General features: G+C 40.5%; 1 protein-coding gene across 2 annotated transcripts in view; it reads right to left on the reverse strand.

The window, feature by feature from the left end:
* tenm1 (teneurin transmembrane protein 1) overlaps positions 1–17,223 on the reverse strand; it is a 220,131-nt gene that overhangs the window by 191,314 nt on the left and 11,594 nt on the right. For both annotated transcript variants that reach the window (XM_061786698.1, XM_061786697.1), the window contains exons 2-3: positions 10,978–11,258; positions 5,692–6,015 (exon numbers count right to left, since the gene is read on the reverse strand). In XM_061786698.1, coding sequence (XP_061642682.1) covers positions 5,692–6,015; positions 10,978–11,194 — 541 coding nt within the window. In that variant the 5' untranslated portion in view covers positions 11,195–11,258. The remainder of the gene's footprint in view (positions 1–5,691; positions 6,016–10,977; positions 11,259–17,223) is intronic.

Below are 17,223 nucleotides of genomic sequence, written 5' to 3' on the forward strand. Positions count from 1 at the left end.
AGGTAGCTTGTAGTGTTGGACTAGCTGTGACAAGCAATACATCTTTATGCTGGCCTATATACAGTAACTGTGATTATATTTAATAAACAAATTATGGAACAACAAAGCAGGAATTTTACTCTCACAACCTTTTTCTCAACAAAAGTTACATCCACCCACGTTGTTGTGATGGGTGAAAACAAGTCCTAGGAATTTTGTCCATTATATTATAAATCGTTTCCAAAAACTCCAATGTTCTCTCTAAGCATCTCAGGTGAACAAGATAGATGTAAATGTTTTTTTTAATTTCCTCTTTTCCATCCTGAATGCTACTTTCTCATCACTCCAGTTTAGGCTTACATTTTGTTTTAATCCATCTTCAAAACACACTCCTCCAACCACATCACACACACAGCACCCCAGAGCAAAAGGTATGAGTGGGTTTCTGAGAGCACGTGTGCGTGTGACCATACATGCACCTCTGTGTCCTCCACCCCCAGTCAGCCGCTCTCATTCACTGTAAACCACTCTGGCTTTTGCTAATCTCTCAGTACACCGTCAGAGCTATTGTTCCTTTCGGCTTTTTGCGTTTTTATGTGCCACTCACCCTGCTCTCCGCTCATATTAATACGCTAAAAGCGCTTGAAGCTAAAAACAGTTCAAGGCTCGCTTATGCTATTGTTTTTTTTTTTTTTTTTTTTTTTTTTTTTTTTTTTTTTTTTTTTCTTTTTTTTAAACAGCTCGCCTCTCACCTCCTCCACTGTGAAGATGATTGTACAACTATAGCTATACACCCGCTTATTGGCAAGTAGTGGCTGGGCTCTGAGATGTTTCTATCACAGTTTATGTATACAGAATGCCTGTAGGCAGGCAGTGGATAGCATGAAATGAAAGCTGCCACTGATGTTCTGATTCAATGACTGTTGCCATGGCAGCAAGATTATAATGGAGAAGAGTGTTTGAATTCACACACATACAGGGATCGCAAGAGGGAAAAAAAAGTGTCTCTCTTTCATTAACACATGAACACAAAAGCCAAACATTGCTCATCAAGCAGCAGTGCAGTCCAGTAACATCTTCTTTGGTCCAGTGGACTGTAAAGGTCCATCATTAGTACAACAGGCTTTTGTCCATGTTTCTGACAGCTTGTCAACATGGCTAACTATGTGATGAGACCACCATTAAAGAAGGAACGATTCAAACTTCTGCTACATTCCAAAATATAGCAGATTCACGGAAGCTCTGCAGTTTCTCCTGGGTGCCCGATTGGCAGGTTCAATAAAAACTGTTTCTGGCTCCAGTGGACGGGTTTATAGTGGTTACCTCTGGCCAAGCATGGCACCAGGGTTAAGTTGATCATCTCTCACTCTAGTAAAATAGCCAGGGGAGTCGGTGTACCACTGGATCAACTCTCCAACTTAAAGACTAAACGTTACAGCTCAGATGATCGATATGGCACTGAGCAATGTTCTTTACGAGCTAATAGACAAATCCATTACTGCAAACCCCCAAGGCCTTGAGAAGGCAAAAATGGAGTTTGAGCATGTGGCCGTTTGTCTGCAGTTGCCACTGAAATTGCCACTTACACAGGCACAGATGCACACAATCACACTAGGGAAGTTAAAAGATATACCAGATGAAACATGAGCACATCTGTATTCATGCGTGCATGATTTGATTGGCAGATCTGGGGATGTGTTTATCTCAGAGGGCATTGTAGATTCACGACTCATGGAGGATATCACGACCACAGTCATGCCAAAAGAAGATTTGTGTCTTCAAACATCAGAAGAAGAAGAAGAAACATATGAAATCCTTCTCATTCACATTGCTTAACAAGACCGCTGACATTTCTGGATAAGAGCACTTACATTAAATATTTGTAAATCCCACTGTCTAATTAGAAGTCTGTAGTCAGAATAATTCTCAGAATTGTGCCACAAAGAAGTGAAATCGGGAAAATAAGACAGAGCGCCCCGCTTGACTTTATTTTTATTTTTTTTTATTTTTTAGCATTTCCTGCCGACACGCTGCTTACACAGAGGAAAAGCGGACGTGGCGGACGCTAAGGCCACGCCCCCAGTAGGTATATAGTGCAAAACAACATCGGTTTGGCTAAAGACCCCCGAAAATGGCTCCTACAAAGAGGCACGCTTACGAAGCACAGGGTAAGCTGCAAGCTGTCAGTTACGCGGAGGAACATGGGAATCGAGCAGCCGCGAGAGAATTCAAGATCAATGAATCCATGGTTGGCAAGTGGAGGAAGCAGGAAAACAAACTTCGCCAAGTCAAGAAGGAGAAGCTGAGTTTCCGCGGAAAAAACCAAAAACAAAACGTGGAAACAAGGCGAGGTGGCCCGAGTTGGAAGGCCAACTCGAGCGATGGATTAATGAGCAAACAAATGTTTGCCTTCAAGGTAGCATATAAAAATTTCTGTTCTAATATAAATTTGGGGTTAAAGAACCTGATCCCTAATCTCTCTTTATTGAGCAAGGGACCATATTTGATATTACAGTATCTGATATTTAAATGTAATGTATGGTACAGGCTGAAGGACCATGTGATTTCTGCTGAAGCATATCGTTGATATAAATAAAATGTTAATAAACGTGAACAAATAAAGTTAGTAAAGTAAACATGGGTAAAGCATAGGTAACAACTTTGAATTCCTAAATATTTTAATGACTGCCTAAATGTTTAATTGTGAAGTGAACGGATGTGGCTGTTGAATTCTTGTTGGACCAAGATGGATCACGCTCCGACCCAAATCTGATGGTTCAACAATAAAGCCTGGAGGCTTTCTTCTGGTCATAACACTGTTTGTGTTGTGCGCATGTGCCTGTGTGAGTGTCAGTGATAAACTCCAGCTGAACCCTTTTTTTTTTTTGTCTTTTGTAGTGCCAATCTCCTCAACTCTAACATTGCACTCTTTGTCATCAATACGTAGAGGTTGATATTTTCACGAGTTTGTCAGCAGGCTTGACTGATGCTCTGGAATGCCCACAGCCATCCTCAAGGGAGGTGTCACAGTTGGACATACAACTACCCAAGACAACCAGCACACACACACACACACACACATTTATACTGCCTTTTTCACATATAGACACATATATCACATATACATAATAGAATACATGCAGGCAATCTTAAAACTGAATATTTCCCTTTGTCTCTCTATTTTCCTTATAACGCATGCACCGACAACACATTCACTGACAAAATTGACGTCACCTTCAATCAGACGAGGACCGAATGGATTTCTGCCAGTTTTAAGATGACATCATTAATGGATTTGGGAGGGGGCGTGCTCTGAAGAAAAATGGAATGAAAGGTCTTTCCGACTTAAAATGTAGTTTCATTTTGGCAACAATGTAAGGTTTTTGATTGTAGCCCCATTACATCGAAACCTTTACTTTTATTATCAATGCGAGTAGAGGAGAGTATTAGACTTTGTTGTGGAGAGAAGTGTGACATCCATAATGTATTTCCTATTAGAGGACGCCACGCATGGACACCCTTGGCCACGTGTCACAGTGGGATGGACAGGAAGTGGATGAGAATAAATGAGAGCAGAGGAATAAATGTTGCCAAGTAACAAATACCAATTCAAGAGAGGGGTGAAGTATGAGTTGAAGAAAATAGAAGAGACAGAATGTGTCAGGTTCAGGAAGCCAACGGACATTTAGTCCTACATGTGACATATGAAATCCACACATAAACCAGTTTTCATGGTGCATCGCAGCAGTTAAGCCAATTGCTTTGAACATTTAAATCCTCTCCTCTCACCTGTACCACTTCCATCCTTATTTTCTCTCCTCTTCTGCATGTCACTCCATCTTTCTCTTTTTTTTTGACCCCAGATAAAGATAGAAGGTCTTGTCTTAAATGATAATAATGTGGGTCCATATGCACACAGCCATCACAAATTGATTATCGTGTAATGCTGCAAGCACTTCCCCTCCCTCGCTTTCATTCGCTCCTCTTCCGCTGTGTGATCTTGCATTAGGCGGACGCCATTTCCAATCAGGCTGTCATTAAAGTGCAGCCGTGGGTGCATCCCAAACAAAAACAAGCAACCCTAAAACTATTCCTGCATCATTTTTGCCCAATTCCACTCCACGGCAGCCATCCTTGTTTAACATTGTAACATGTATCTGATTTTTTCATGTCAATGTGAACAGTGCAATTTAAATTTTTCCTTTCCGACCAAGGCCTCTTTCATACGTAGATATGAATCAGATATGTAACCGACGTGAGTGCAGTATGGACGCTCATGTCACGCTCATCTGACCTATACGTCATCAAAAGGCGACAACTGTCACATTTGTTCGACAAAACACACACGCCACATAAGCAACGGCGGACGAAGGAAACGAAAACAGTCAGTGGTGAAAAGAAGATGCTTTAGAGCTGATAAATATAAGAAAAGGTTCTCTGGTTGCACAAAATCCTTGAAATTGCCACGCATGTGTCATGACGAGACCTATGGGACAGGCCATAATTACCTCCATAAACACACGCCGCCTTGTGTTTGTGCGCATGCGCAATGTGGCGTCTTGTTTTGTGCGCATGACGTGACGTCAGGGACTCATTCCATCCACAGTAGAAGCTTTTGTTTTTGTAATGGAAACGACTATAAGAAAAGATCGGCTTTGACAAAAACACTGAATTGTGCATCATGCCCTGCAGTGTGAACGTAACCCAAGGTTCTCGTTTACCTGTTTCCCCATCAACACCTCATTTTTTAATTCACATTCTAATTATACTGTTACCATTACTATTCCCTCATTAGCATTTTTGTTGGCATTGTCTCTCCTTTTTTTCCTTCATCATTCTCACCCCCTTCCTTTATGTTATCCTCAGCCTCTGAATATGTTCCACTTTTTCGCAGCTAATAAACAGACAGTGCCCTTGGGGAGGAGTTGGAGAGCTTTGTCTTTGTTTGTGTGCACCTCTAACTAACTCTCCATCTGCAGGGAGCCAAGCCTGCCAGTGCAAGACAGATAGCTGGCTCAATCCCAAGCTCCTTTCCGGTTGGTCTCATTTCTTTACCTTAACCTCACTACGTCTCCCTCCTTCCAAGATAAAGACCTCCCTCTGAGGTAAATGTCAGCTGCCGAGAGTCACCAGTTACTGATGACACCAGACCCAATGATTAATTTTCCCCCAAAATATTTTTGTAAGCCAAATCTGTTTCAGCTTTCAGTAGATATCCAATCGTCTCTAAGCTCCATGACGTGGGCGTTCATCGTTAGACTTTCCTTATGATTAATCATTCATCCACCACTACACCGCCCCCCAGGTTTAGGCTGCAAGCTGAGGCTAAATGACCAATAGCACAATTCAGTATTTAACCACATGAACAAACCTTCAAAGAAAGAGGAACATAACTAATATCAATAGGCTGAAAATAGAGTTTCAATCTTATAATTGTTTAAGGCTGTAACTTAAGCCATTAAAAGGGTTTGATGTTTTTACATTGCTTCGAAATGGATTTATATTCTATTCAGTATGAAATTTGAAGGTGTATTGAAAATGCAGTTATGGAACAAATTACAGAAGTTGCTGGGTTTCAGAATGTGCTGCACGGTACTTACATAGACAGTAACGCACCATCAAAGGTGCACTGTGCTTTGCAAAATTTTCTATCTCCTCGGGCTTTGATGGACAATCTCCTTATAGAGTGTGAAAAGAGGTTTTATCACTCACCATTATCGGGCTCAGATTTCCTGTCATGCTCAGTGTCGGTGAGAGACAGGGCAGAGTTGGCGCGGCTCGACAGGCAGGAGCTCTGTTCAGACTTCAAACCACGCATCCACATGTGCTGTAGGCCGTGAGCGGGTGAGGGTTCCACTTCCGGCTCAGTGTCCACATCTGAACCTATGCCCAAGGAGTAGCCACGGCTGTGGATGTGAACAGTGGGTCCAGAGCATAATGCTTCCACCTCATCTTCTTGATGCTGATGCTGTTGTTGTTGCTGTTGGTGGATGTAGTCTGGACTACTCATCTGACCAGCCTTGCAGAAATCTAAATCTACAGAAGGAGAGGTGGGGAGACATATTGAGAGCCATACAACAGCAACGCCTCTAATACTGGGATGTGTTTGATATTTGCTTCAGCAGCTTTGCTAACCAGGTGTTCATTTAAGAAACCTGGGAACAACCCTAATAATATTAAGAGACACCAGACAGAACTGAGAAAAATATCGGTGCACACCTTTTAATGATACTCAATGAATCAAGTGCTACTATAAGCAAAAATTCACACAAAACCATTCCAAAACCTTGTAGAATGTTATAAGTATAGACATAATATATATTTCCTTTTTTTATAATGCTTTTTCTTGCCGCCTGTTTTCTGAATGCTTTTGTCAAAAGATAAAGCAATTTTGTAGATGATCTTTGAGAATTTTGTCAATGTGGTCAATGTCTGACCTAAATCTTTTTTTTTTTTTTTTTTGGATAAATTGTCCAAAAATTGCTATGAATACACAAAAGATAACACAAATGAAGAGAAGTTATTTCGATAATTTCGTCCATATGGAAGATGTGGACAATTACTAAGACACATTTGGTTTCAAAGGTAAAAATGCCAGCCTTGATTTTCCTTAAACATTTGCTATGAAAGCATATCCTGTTCAGACTACCTGTGTTATTGAACTTGAGATGTATTGAACTGCTGCTCAAACAGAGCACTGATCTCATCTATATTCTTCTTGGTGGGGTGAAGAGATCAGATAAAGATCAAACCTTATTAATATTGACTCAGGCTGAAGGAAAAATTGAGCCTTGCACACTTTCAGGTATTAGAACACCTTCCAATCCCAAGAATCAACCCATTATCTGAGAAGATCAGATAAAATGTGTTCGTTCTCCAGTTACACTTCAGTTCAATTCAATTGAGATATACTTTTAGAAGAAGAATTCAGACGCAGCTAAGAAAGTTTAATTTCTTAGCTGCTCTGGTGGTTGTTTCTAATTTATATGTGGAAGTAATAAAGTCAATGTAATTTAAAATAAATTATGGCATGAATTGACATAAAAACTAACTCTACTGTAGCCATGTTGACTGCAGTGGAAAGGATAATTTCCAAATTCTGTGTTTAGCGCATCTAATAAATGTATGGTCCTAGTTGGACACAGAGTATCTCATCTTCTGGAATTCCGCATGTATTACTCTAAACAGCTGCGTGACTGTACATCACAATTAGTGTAGTTGCTCTGACTAGTGGGCAAGAAGGTAGATCAATAAATCTGACACTATTGCAGGAGGAAATTTGTTTTTTGGCCCAATTTTGAGATCTCAGGTATTGTGATCAGGACTGTTATGCTCACAAAAACTCTCTCTGGTGGGATACAATTAAAGAACAGTATCTGTACAAAAAAAACAGCATTTTAGACCTATTGACTACTGGGATGACCATCAGTGTGTCCTGTTGTGTCTGCTTCTGGAATTAAACCTGGCAAAAATAAAATACCAATGTATAGATCAGAATCAAACTGTCTGCAATTACAACGTGCTTTTCTGTTTCTCTGTAGAAAACGCATCAACATACAAGCCAAACCATTATGATTGTAAACTCAGTTATACTATAATTCTTAAAAAAAAGTTGCCATAATTAAAATAAATAAATAAATAATGATATTTATTTTCAGTCATTTGCTCTGGGATGAGAAAAAATATATATACAATGTAGAATTTGGTTACGTGCCAACAAAACAAAACAAAAAACCCACACAAATCACTTCATTCAAGTTCAGTCCTTCATCTAACTGCGAAAAGCACATTTGCATTATGTTTGTTCAAGTGCAATTACCACAATGAATCTGTGGAGAACTTGTTTCACTTGATTATGTTTGATTCACTCACTTAAACCTCTCTAAATAGCACCATCTTGCTGTCCAGCTGCCATAATTCAAATGAAGAAAGCAAAAGTACATTTGAATATGACACTCATCTGTTGAGACCTCATTTAACACGTCGCAGTAAGCACATGAGTTATGTTTATGTTATTTATTTTATTATTTATTGTATTTATGTTTTTTGTAGACTTTACACCGATTTGATCGGGCTGATCGGTATCGGCCAATATTTAGCATTTTATGCTGATCGGCTTTAATGTCATAATTTGCCGATCCGATTAATGATGTCATTGATCGGCTCCGCAAAAGACATTAAAGACATCGTCGCATGCACAGTATATTTGAATCCAAAAGCTATTTTATTTTTAGCCTTGTCATGTGTCCTTTGACGTAGTACTGTGAATGTCTGATGGCCAAACAAGTTATTTAACAAAAAAAAAAAAAAAAAAAAAAAACGTCAGCAGTGTGGTACAGACACGTAATGCCCGGATCAGACTACAAGACAAATTTGCTCTTTCACGATTGAACTGTCAGACTACTGTAATAAAATATTGTATTACGATACCACCGCATCCCGTTTTTTTATGAACATTGGGATTTATCTTGTCAACTCAAATGCGAACGGATACACTTGTTACCGTGGCGACGACAACAAGAGTGGATTGTGCCGACTATATTATGAAGATAAATTGGGGGAAAATGTGTGTTGGTGGTCACTGGTGCTCAGGACAGGAAAGGACGTTCGTTTAAGGCTTGCTTGAGGTATGTTCACATACTTTTAATACGATATGGCTCACAAGCAGGCAATAAAATGTTATGTAGCTTAGCAAGCTAGCGGTAGCCCGAACAGTTGGACGTAAACATGCCGCCGTTCTGTCGAATCATGCTCTAAAGTTTCGGTGTGGGTGAAGTCATTTAATTAAAAATAAAGTAATTTAATTACAATAAGTTAGTTCCCATTATTTCTGTCATGTCATGTTGGTTTGACCTGACTGATAAGAATACACGATCTGACTAGAGCAGTGATTTCCAACCTTTATGGAGCCGAGGAACATATTTTACAATTGAAAGATCTCACGGCACACCAACAAACAAAAATGTCCCAAAAAGAGGATACATTAATTACTGTATTTACTTCCTGCCATCTAATAGAAGTCAATTCATTTTTTCTGTCTGTGACTATGCCTCACTGGCATAAATAGAGGAACAAAGATACATTATTTATTGTAAATATTTTTTTGGAGCAATTAAGTACATTAAGTAATTAAGTATATACAGTAAATAGGGGCTATTGACCCCCCGCCTCCCCGACCCAATTGACGATCGACTTGGGGTGCGCAATCGACGGGTGGCGCATAAGACGCAGAGTTTTGACATAAATTTTTCCGGAGGCAAATCCCCCCCAGCAACACTGCCCAAGCCCACCACAAACCAATCCCCGCCCCCGCCTCCATAGCCATGCGTTGACAACCCGCGCAATTGACGGCCGTCGCACAGATCGCCATTCTGTCCAGGACTGCTTCTGCCCAGCGTGCCAATGTTTACCCAGGGCACATGTGCCAAAGGTTACCGATCCCTGCTGCATGTAGTCAATCTCATTCACTAACTGTTTCACTTGTGCATTTTTTTCAAAGAGCACTCCCACAGGATACTTACACATATTTAGTATGTCATGATGTGCAAAACCATTGTTTTATTGTAATTATATTATTCTGTTGTTGTATAGGTTAGATATATAAAGTGTCATAATAATCAGCAAAGCATTCTTACGCTATAAAATGACTTTTGAAGGGTAAGAACTCCGACTCTTTGACCAATAATCTAAGTTTGCATTTCATTACTATTGAGTCTCAACAAGTATAAATAATATAAACACACATTTGTCCTAAAACTGATCAAAACAAAACCAATTTTTATTGGATAGTGTTGATTTTACGCTGACATGACACAAAGGAAATCATTATGGTCAGCAGCCTTTACTGGGAAAGAATCCGATATAGCTTTATGCCTGACCTCAGCATCTCATACGTACAGCATATTTCTCAGTTGCTGGACTGGGTGGGATGTACTATTAAATTGACAAAAAAAAGTGTGACATCAGGAAATACAAAAAGGAAAGGAAAGGCAGGCTCACATATGACAGGAAATGTGAATAATATGCTTTGGGAATTAGATGAATTGGCTGATGCCTGTCATCCATTAAAAATGTCACTGGAGGCAATGCCCCCCTTAACAGTTGGTTACTTAGGTAGGCTATACTTTATATAAGTCTGTTGCCCAAAGATGAACAGATGTGCTTCATATTACCGGCTGTCAATGACATTTGAAAGGCTGCTTTGGGGGGGTCGTTTGCACCTTACCATATGACGCTGAAGCACGCCATCAGCGTCATGGTCAGGATTTTACCTCTTTCTTTTTTAACATAATGGAAAGGCAGAGAAACCTAATAGAATAGACAAATGCTGGCAAACCGACTATGACTGATGGTCATCGTGGGTGGTGGCATGTTGTCCAATATGACAAAATCTATAGTAGGCGGTGTTTAAAATATGAAATCTCTGGAACAGCTTGTCCAAATGGTTGTAACGGTTATGGATGGATAATATTGCTTGTTAGCATAGTGGGATAGTCTTGCAGAAAAGCAGGACGTTAGGGTGGCAGAAAGTGCATCTATTGATCACAGTGAACCCTGCACAGCAGCACACTCGTGATGAGGTACAGCTTCTCTCTTAACACCATACATGACCTGCATAAAGGCCATCCATCACAGAACGCGTTGGCCCATTTCGCCTCCTGTCTCCAGTAGGGAAGAATTTCTCAGTGTGTATGTGTCACCATTACCTCATGTGTGTCTGTGTGTGTAATGAAGGGTGGTGTTCCACCCCAGGTGAGGCCAAAGAGGTTTGGGGCTGACCCAGTTTAGCTGTGGGAGGGAAATATCACCTCCATGGAGGGGAGGTAATTGGCTGCCTCCGACTGTCCTTCTGGCTCATTGTAGACTGTAATAGGTAATTCACATAGGGCCTTTTAAAAGATGTGTGTGTGTGTGTGTGCCTTTTGTGCCTATACATCCAGATTCTGCAAAGCTTTGAGGTTAGAGGTAAATAAAGACATAAAGACAAGCATATGGGACCTGGCTGGGCTTGGCTGTAGTTGTTCTGTCTTTCACGGTGTGATCCAAGCGTGAGGCGTAGCTCATGTGTGTAGTCAGGGAGGGTTTCACGTGAGGTGTAAGAGCGGTGGTGGGCGCGACCATCCTCGCTCTCATCAGACGAACTGGTGTAGGACATCTCCATTTCATGGCGGCCCTTAGACAGCGGCTGGTAGGGTTTACTGTCCATCTCCTCCATGGCTTGAAGGGCATCCACTTAATCACTCAGCACAGCCACAATGCAGAATACAGAGTCTGTGAATCTGGGGTTGGAGGGGGAAAGGGTAGGGGTGGGTAAAGGTGAGAGAATGGAGAGGACAATGGAGAGGAAAAGGGATGAACCGGTGCAGTGAAATGAAAGGAACCAGGGGATTGAATAGGCAAGGTAGAGGAGGAAAAATAGCACAAGAAGTGTGTTATTGAACACAGTGGCACAATACTCATTCCCATTACACATTCACAAACAGTATTTGGCCTCCTTGATATTTCACACCAAAGGTTGGTTCCAATCAATAGAGTCCGAGTGGATGGCAATTATGTTTGAATGCATTTGATGAAAAGTTGGCCTGAATAAGGAGCTATAGTTTTTTGTTTTTTTTGTTTTTTTTCCAATCAGTTGCTATTGCGAGATTAATCTTAGTCTTCTACAGAGAACTATTGACAGGTATCAGATTAATCAAGTGTGTTGGTGGGTCTCTCTTAGTAATAAACACAGTGACTCACTCACCATTTTATTACGTAATGATGAAACACTTACAAACCACAGAGTCATTGCCCTCCTAATTTGAGTCATCTGAAGTGACTTCTTTCAGTTCCATCCAATTAGCCTTGTTCCTCTTCCCACGACATTGAAATCTTCTGCAATGTGCTTTTAACGCCAAAACGATTGCTTTATTAGGACATTGATTCGCAACACAGAATATGTGATTAGAAAGTACTTCATTATCATCAGTTCCACAGCATTTACATTTGAAAAACAGCGATAAGACACTATGCTATAAACCATAAAAGCACTCTGTGCCGTCTTTTTTATTATAGCAATGTTATTTTGAAACACATGAGCAACAAAAATCATTCGTAAATCATTATTAATGTTCACAATAGTACGTACCGGTATACATTATTATTAATAGTGTATACTTATTGAGCAAAGCAATGCCAATATTTTTCTGACTGGCCACTGGTTTCCTGGCAGAGCTCATAATCATACCTGCCGCAGAGACTAATGCTTGAACAACAAGCGTAGGCCTAGACTACATGCTGAAAGGAACAGGAAGTCCGAAAGACAGTACTACTAAGGCATGTATTACATTTGTAAATGTATTAATTTATTAGCATTGTATTTTCAATTTAATCCCTAATATGAAAGAAAACCAAACAGCCTGGATGTTTGGGGCACAACACCCCTTGTCGCTCATGCAAAGACACCACTGATTAACTTTCAGGTACTATGCCCAGCTTGAAGTATTTTCGGCAGATGTAAAGCTTCTAAATGGTGCTTGAGAGGGTCATTGCTCACAGAGACAAAGTGCCATGGTATTGACCTCTTCAGGGAGTCCTGTAGTCCATATATCAAAGGTATTAGAGTGTACCTGCTCAATACCTCAGAGATATGCAGCAAAAGGTGATCACCACCAGTCTGATTCCATACAAGTATACAGCTGACCTTTCTACCAATAGCGTAATGCTTTTATTCCACCTGAAAGACTTTTTCCTTTGGTCTCATACTCATCGTTCTCATCCCGCATACGTTACACATACATTCATACACATAAAAATGTCAGTTGTCCCCATGATAAAGTCGAAAAATCAGCCGAATCTCTCTTACCCATTCATCCCACACACACCCTGAAGACAATGTAACTCAGGTGATTGTTAAAAGCTTCACACGCTCCCGTCTTTCACGCTTGTTTTTCGCCCTCTTAACCAAAATAATCCAGATAACCAAAGGCATATAACAATGCCTTTAGAGTGTATGATCACATATAGGGCCTGATTTACTAAAGGTTTGCATGTGGAAAAAACGGGCAAAAACTTGATTGTGCACGCAAACAGAGGCAGGATTGCGTCTGCCAAGTGGGCAAAATAGCAGAATACAGTGTTCCCTCGTTCTTCGCGGTTAATGGGGACCAGAACCCCCCGCGAAAGGTGAAAAACCGCGAAGTAGGATTTGCCAAACGCACATTAACATTTATTATACAGTAATTAACATTCATCAACATTGCCTTCTGAGAGAGGCGAAGAGGCTTGTGTTGGTGGCGGAGGTTTGGCCTTTGTCCTGATCATATTAGTGTCCAAACTCACTCTCTTTTCCCTGCAATCAGTAATCCACAATGCCAATGCCGCTTTCATTTTCACAAATCTCTTATTACGCAGAGTTACCACACGTTTTGCTTCCTTATTGAAGGTTATTGAAGCAGTTTTGCGGATGTTTGCTTCCTCTTTCTTTATGTAGCGCACTCTAGACGTGCCACAAATGCATAACTTCTGCCTTCTTTGATCAAATCTAAAAGTTTCACTTTTTCATGGTCATCATCTTCTTCTTCCTCTTGGGCGCCCCGCAGGAAGCTTTCGCAGCGGCACAGTGCTTCGGCGGCATTGTCACGGCTTGCTTAAGTAATCAAAAAAATTATCGCTTAAACAAAAAAAGTTATTGCGAACACAACAGCGTGGACGAGACTGGCAAGACACAACAAGGGAAGATGCTGGGTGAGGCTGCGATGATGCGCAGCCAATTAGCTCACGGGATAAATCCACTCGTGCTCTCATTGGTTGATGTCGCGCCGGGAACCAATCACGCGCCTTGTATGAGGCCCGTACAGTACATGCGTGGACAGGCATGTACAAAGCCTCTGAGTCAACTCATTTCTTTGTTTGGCATGCAAGGAAACCTTCTCTGGCGCGCATCAACATGAAACAACGCATCTTTCCGCAATATGGCTGCCGATATGGCTGTATTTTTTTTTTTATGAATATTTTGGAAAAACCCGCGAAGCACTGAAGCCGCAAAACGTGAAGCGGCGAGGGAACACTGTAATTCATTTTGGGCCATATTCTCCTATAAGCTTAAATGAGAAAAGGTGCACAGTTACAAACTTTTCTGGTTGCTCGGATTCTCTGATCCACTTAAGTCTGTTATTTAAGCACTCTTGCGCTAGATACACACTTCTGGGTGGAGCAACCCTAAAATGTGGGTCTTCCCTGTCAAATTTGGCTTTCGGTGCATTCTCCTGTCAACTAAAGCACATAAGCTCCAATCCATTTCAGGGGCTGTCGTAAGTCCAGCGGCCTGTGAAGGTGAAACATCCTATTGCACTTCATGTTTGGCGTCAGATACAACATACGTCACCACATATTTTAAGCGACTACCAGAAAGGTATCAAATGTTTGTAGAGAGACCAAAAATATTTTATTGTGAGGAGCAATTCCACTTCAAACATGGTTAGCGGCCAGCATAAAAAAAAAAAAAAACAAGCATTTTGAATTTTTGGAAGGTGCAGGTCTCCCAATATTACAGCAAATACATTCATCATATATCCAACACCTTTATTTTTGTTCTAGTGTTGCTGATTTTCTTAAACACCAGTTCCCATCAGATCCTAACGACTCTCTCTGATTTCACACAGTTTTTGAGTACTTTGTATATTTTCTGTGCTGTTTTAAATTTAACAAAGTCATACATGTAGTTTGCTCAATTAATCATTTATATAGCTTTTTTTTTGTTACTTATATATAGGGTGAATGTTGGTTTGGCAGGTGCTGTTGCCCCATATCTCCATGCTTGCGTTGCTCTCCCAAATTTTTCATTGTGAAAACTATCAAAGCTACCTAAAACACAAAACCCTGATTTAAATAAGGGGGTCTCCACCACATTTACACCTGTTGCCAATTGTGCTGCAATCTTAATATATCACACGCAACACGCCCACCAATAATGCTTGCAAACTGTTCGAGTGAACGTGCAATTTATCTATTTGGGATCTAAGTAAACCAGGCCCATAGCATCTAATTATATTTGCCTCAGAACTCTACAATAAGCTGTAATAGTGAGTCATTTCCTTTTTTATTGGCAACACGTATTGCGGGAAATCAAAGCCCACTATTATCTGTGCTGCTTTGTCAGGATGGAATTGACTGGTGTCACCTTCTCTTTGGTACAGTGAGGAGTGAGTATACGTTACCCGTGAGCTCTGAGCTTGCTGCAGGCACTGACTGCCTTCTGTCTCCGCAGCGGCCCTCTGTCCTGTTTCATGTCAGTCACACACTTACATGCACGGATGAAGGCATGCAATCACACACCCTGCGAACCGCCTCGTTCGCCGTCATGGATGCAAACAAAAGCAGCACATATAGATTGAGATTCTAGATTTGTTTGATGTACGTTTTCTTCAGGCTACATCAAACCTGGGCAAAGTCTCTGACCAGATCTAAGACTTGAGTCTTCAGATATGCTGGCTTTGTGTGGTGCTCCCTCACAGATGAGCGTGCATGTGTGTGTGTGTGTGTCTTTCTCCCATTGTTTAAGGTTGAAAACATTTTAAATATGACTAAAATGTTGGCAATGTCTTTATCTAGTGATGTCTTTCTCAGTGTGACTACTTAGTATTCAAATTATATAAGTTCCAGAGAGTATTTCAGGTGTTCTATTTATTTATTTATTTGTTAGCTGTCAACATTGCAGCTGAGAGAGCGCCAGGGCAAAACATATTTTATTTTATTGGAATATACATTGTACTTTTTACATAAATATGACAATGAACTAAACTTGAAGTAGAACTAGTGTGTGTGTTAGTAGCACTCACTAGCTACGCGATAAGACTGCAATTGTCACTGTGACAACAGCATGGGAGTTTATCTCAGCGGTTAGTCTAATGGTTTGATTCAGCATAAATCGATGTGTCATGCCTGAGGAGGAAGACGTTAGGATGACGTAATAGAAATGCAACTACTGTTGTATGACTGTCTCTGTTACTGTCGCAACAGAGCTAACCCAATACCTCGCGCATCAAAATAACGATATAGACGATGGAGGGTTGTATCCAACGGTAGACGTTTTTCTATCGCACTTCGCATTTTGGGTTATATTGCACAACTCTATCTATACCAATATAATCTTATTAAAACAAGACAATTTAATGCTTTATATGAATATATAAAATAAATATGGAATACAGTTGAGGTTATCAGATTGGCGTGGCGCTGGACAACCGTTCCAGTTTCTCATGTAGCTCCTTTGTCAAATTAATTGCCCACCCCTGGGGTACATGCAGTCTCTTACCTTATTCCCTCTTATGCTGCACTCTTTCTCCCACCTTACGTGCAATACAGCCTCTATTCTGTCCTCCAAGGCCTCTGCATTTAGAGACTGTAAGCCTGCTGGTGGGGGTTATTCCATCTAATTCTAGTCCACAGTGGGGTGCCCATTAGGGGGCTTGATTCTTGGTTTTGATGTCAAAACCTAGAGGTTGTTTCCTAGAGCCAAGCTCACTTCAAACAAGACACATGGGTTTTCCGGAGGAGAAGTGAGCGCGTGGTACCTTGGAACAACACCAGACTAGAAGAGTAGAGTATTTTAGAGTGGTGCACTTACAGTTCATAAAAAAGTTCAGTCCTAGAAATGGCTGTAGAGGTTGAAATAAATAGATACCTTACAGTGAATTCCAATTCTTCTTCAAAACCAATTTATTACTAGTGTATTGTTATTCTTTCTAATGGCTCTTCAATATACAGGACCTGTATCACATGGGAATACAGATGGTTCCCTCAGTGCACAAATGTAACTAAGTGCTTCACTGACTGCATTGGTCTTTGTGCTTATTGTGACAACACACTGATCAAGTTTGGTGTACAGTATTTTTTTTTCTTTTTCCTTCCTGAACAGGAATTTGTGTACAGTATTTGACATTAATGTGACATTCCGTTATCAAGATGCAACTACAAATTATGGAGATGGAATGTGGTTCTTTAAAATGCCAACTTTTGGAATTGCATTTTACCTAACATTTCGAGCGAACTAAACCCTTTTCTAAAACTTAATTTTAAAATATCAAATGATTGCTACAAGTTTAAGTGTCTTTTCAGTCAGTTGTTTATGTTCATTAAGACAACATTTTTGAGTGGACATGATTTTCAAGTGCTCTATTTAAGAATAATAAAAGAATCCACATACTAAGAGCTTCTATTTGATCAACTATTGTTTCATTGGCCCTCTCGTAGTGAATATTTATC

The sequence above is a fragment of the Phyllopteryx taeniolatus genome, chromosome 10, assembly GCF_024500385.1.
Source record: "Phyllopteryx taeniolatus isolate TA_2022b chromosome 10, UOR_Ptae_1.2, whole genome shotgun sequence".
Taxonomy (NCBI): domain Eukaryota; kingdom Metazoa; phylum Chordata; class Actinopteri; order Syngnathiformes; family Syngnathidae; genus Phyllopteryx; species Phyllopteryx taeniolatus.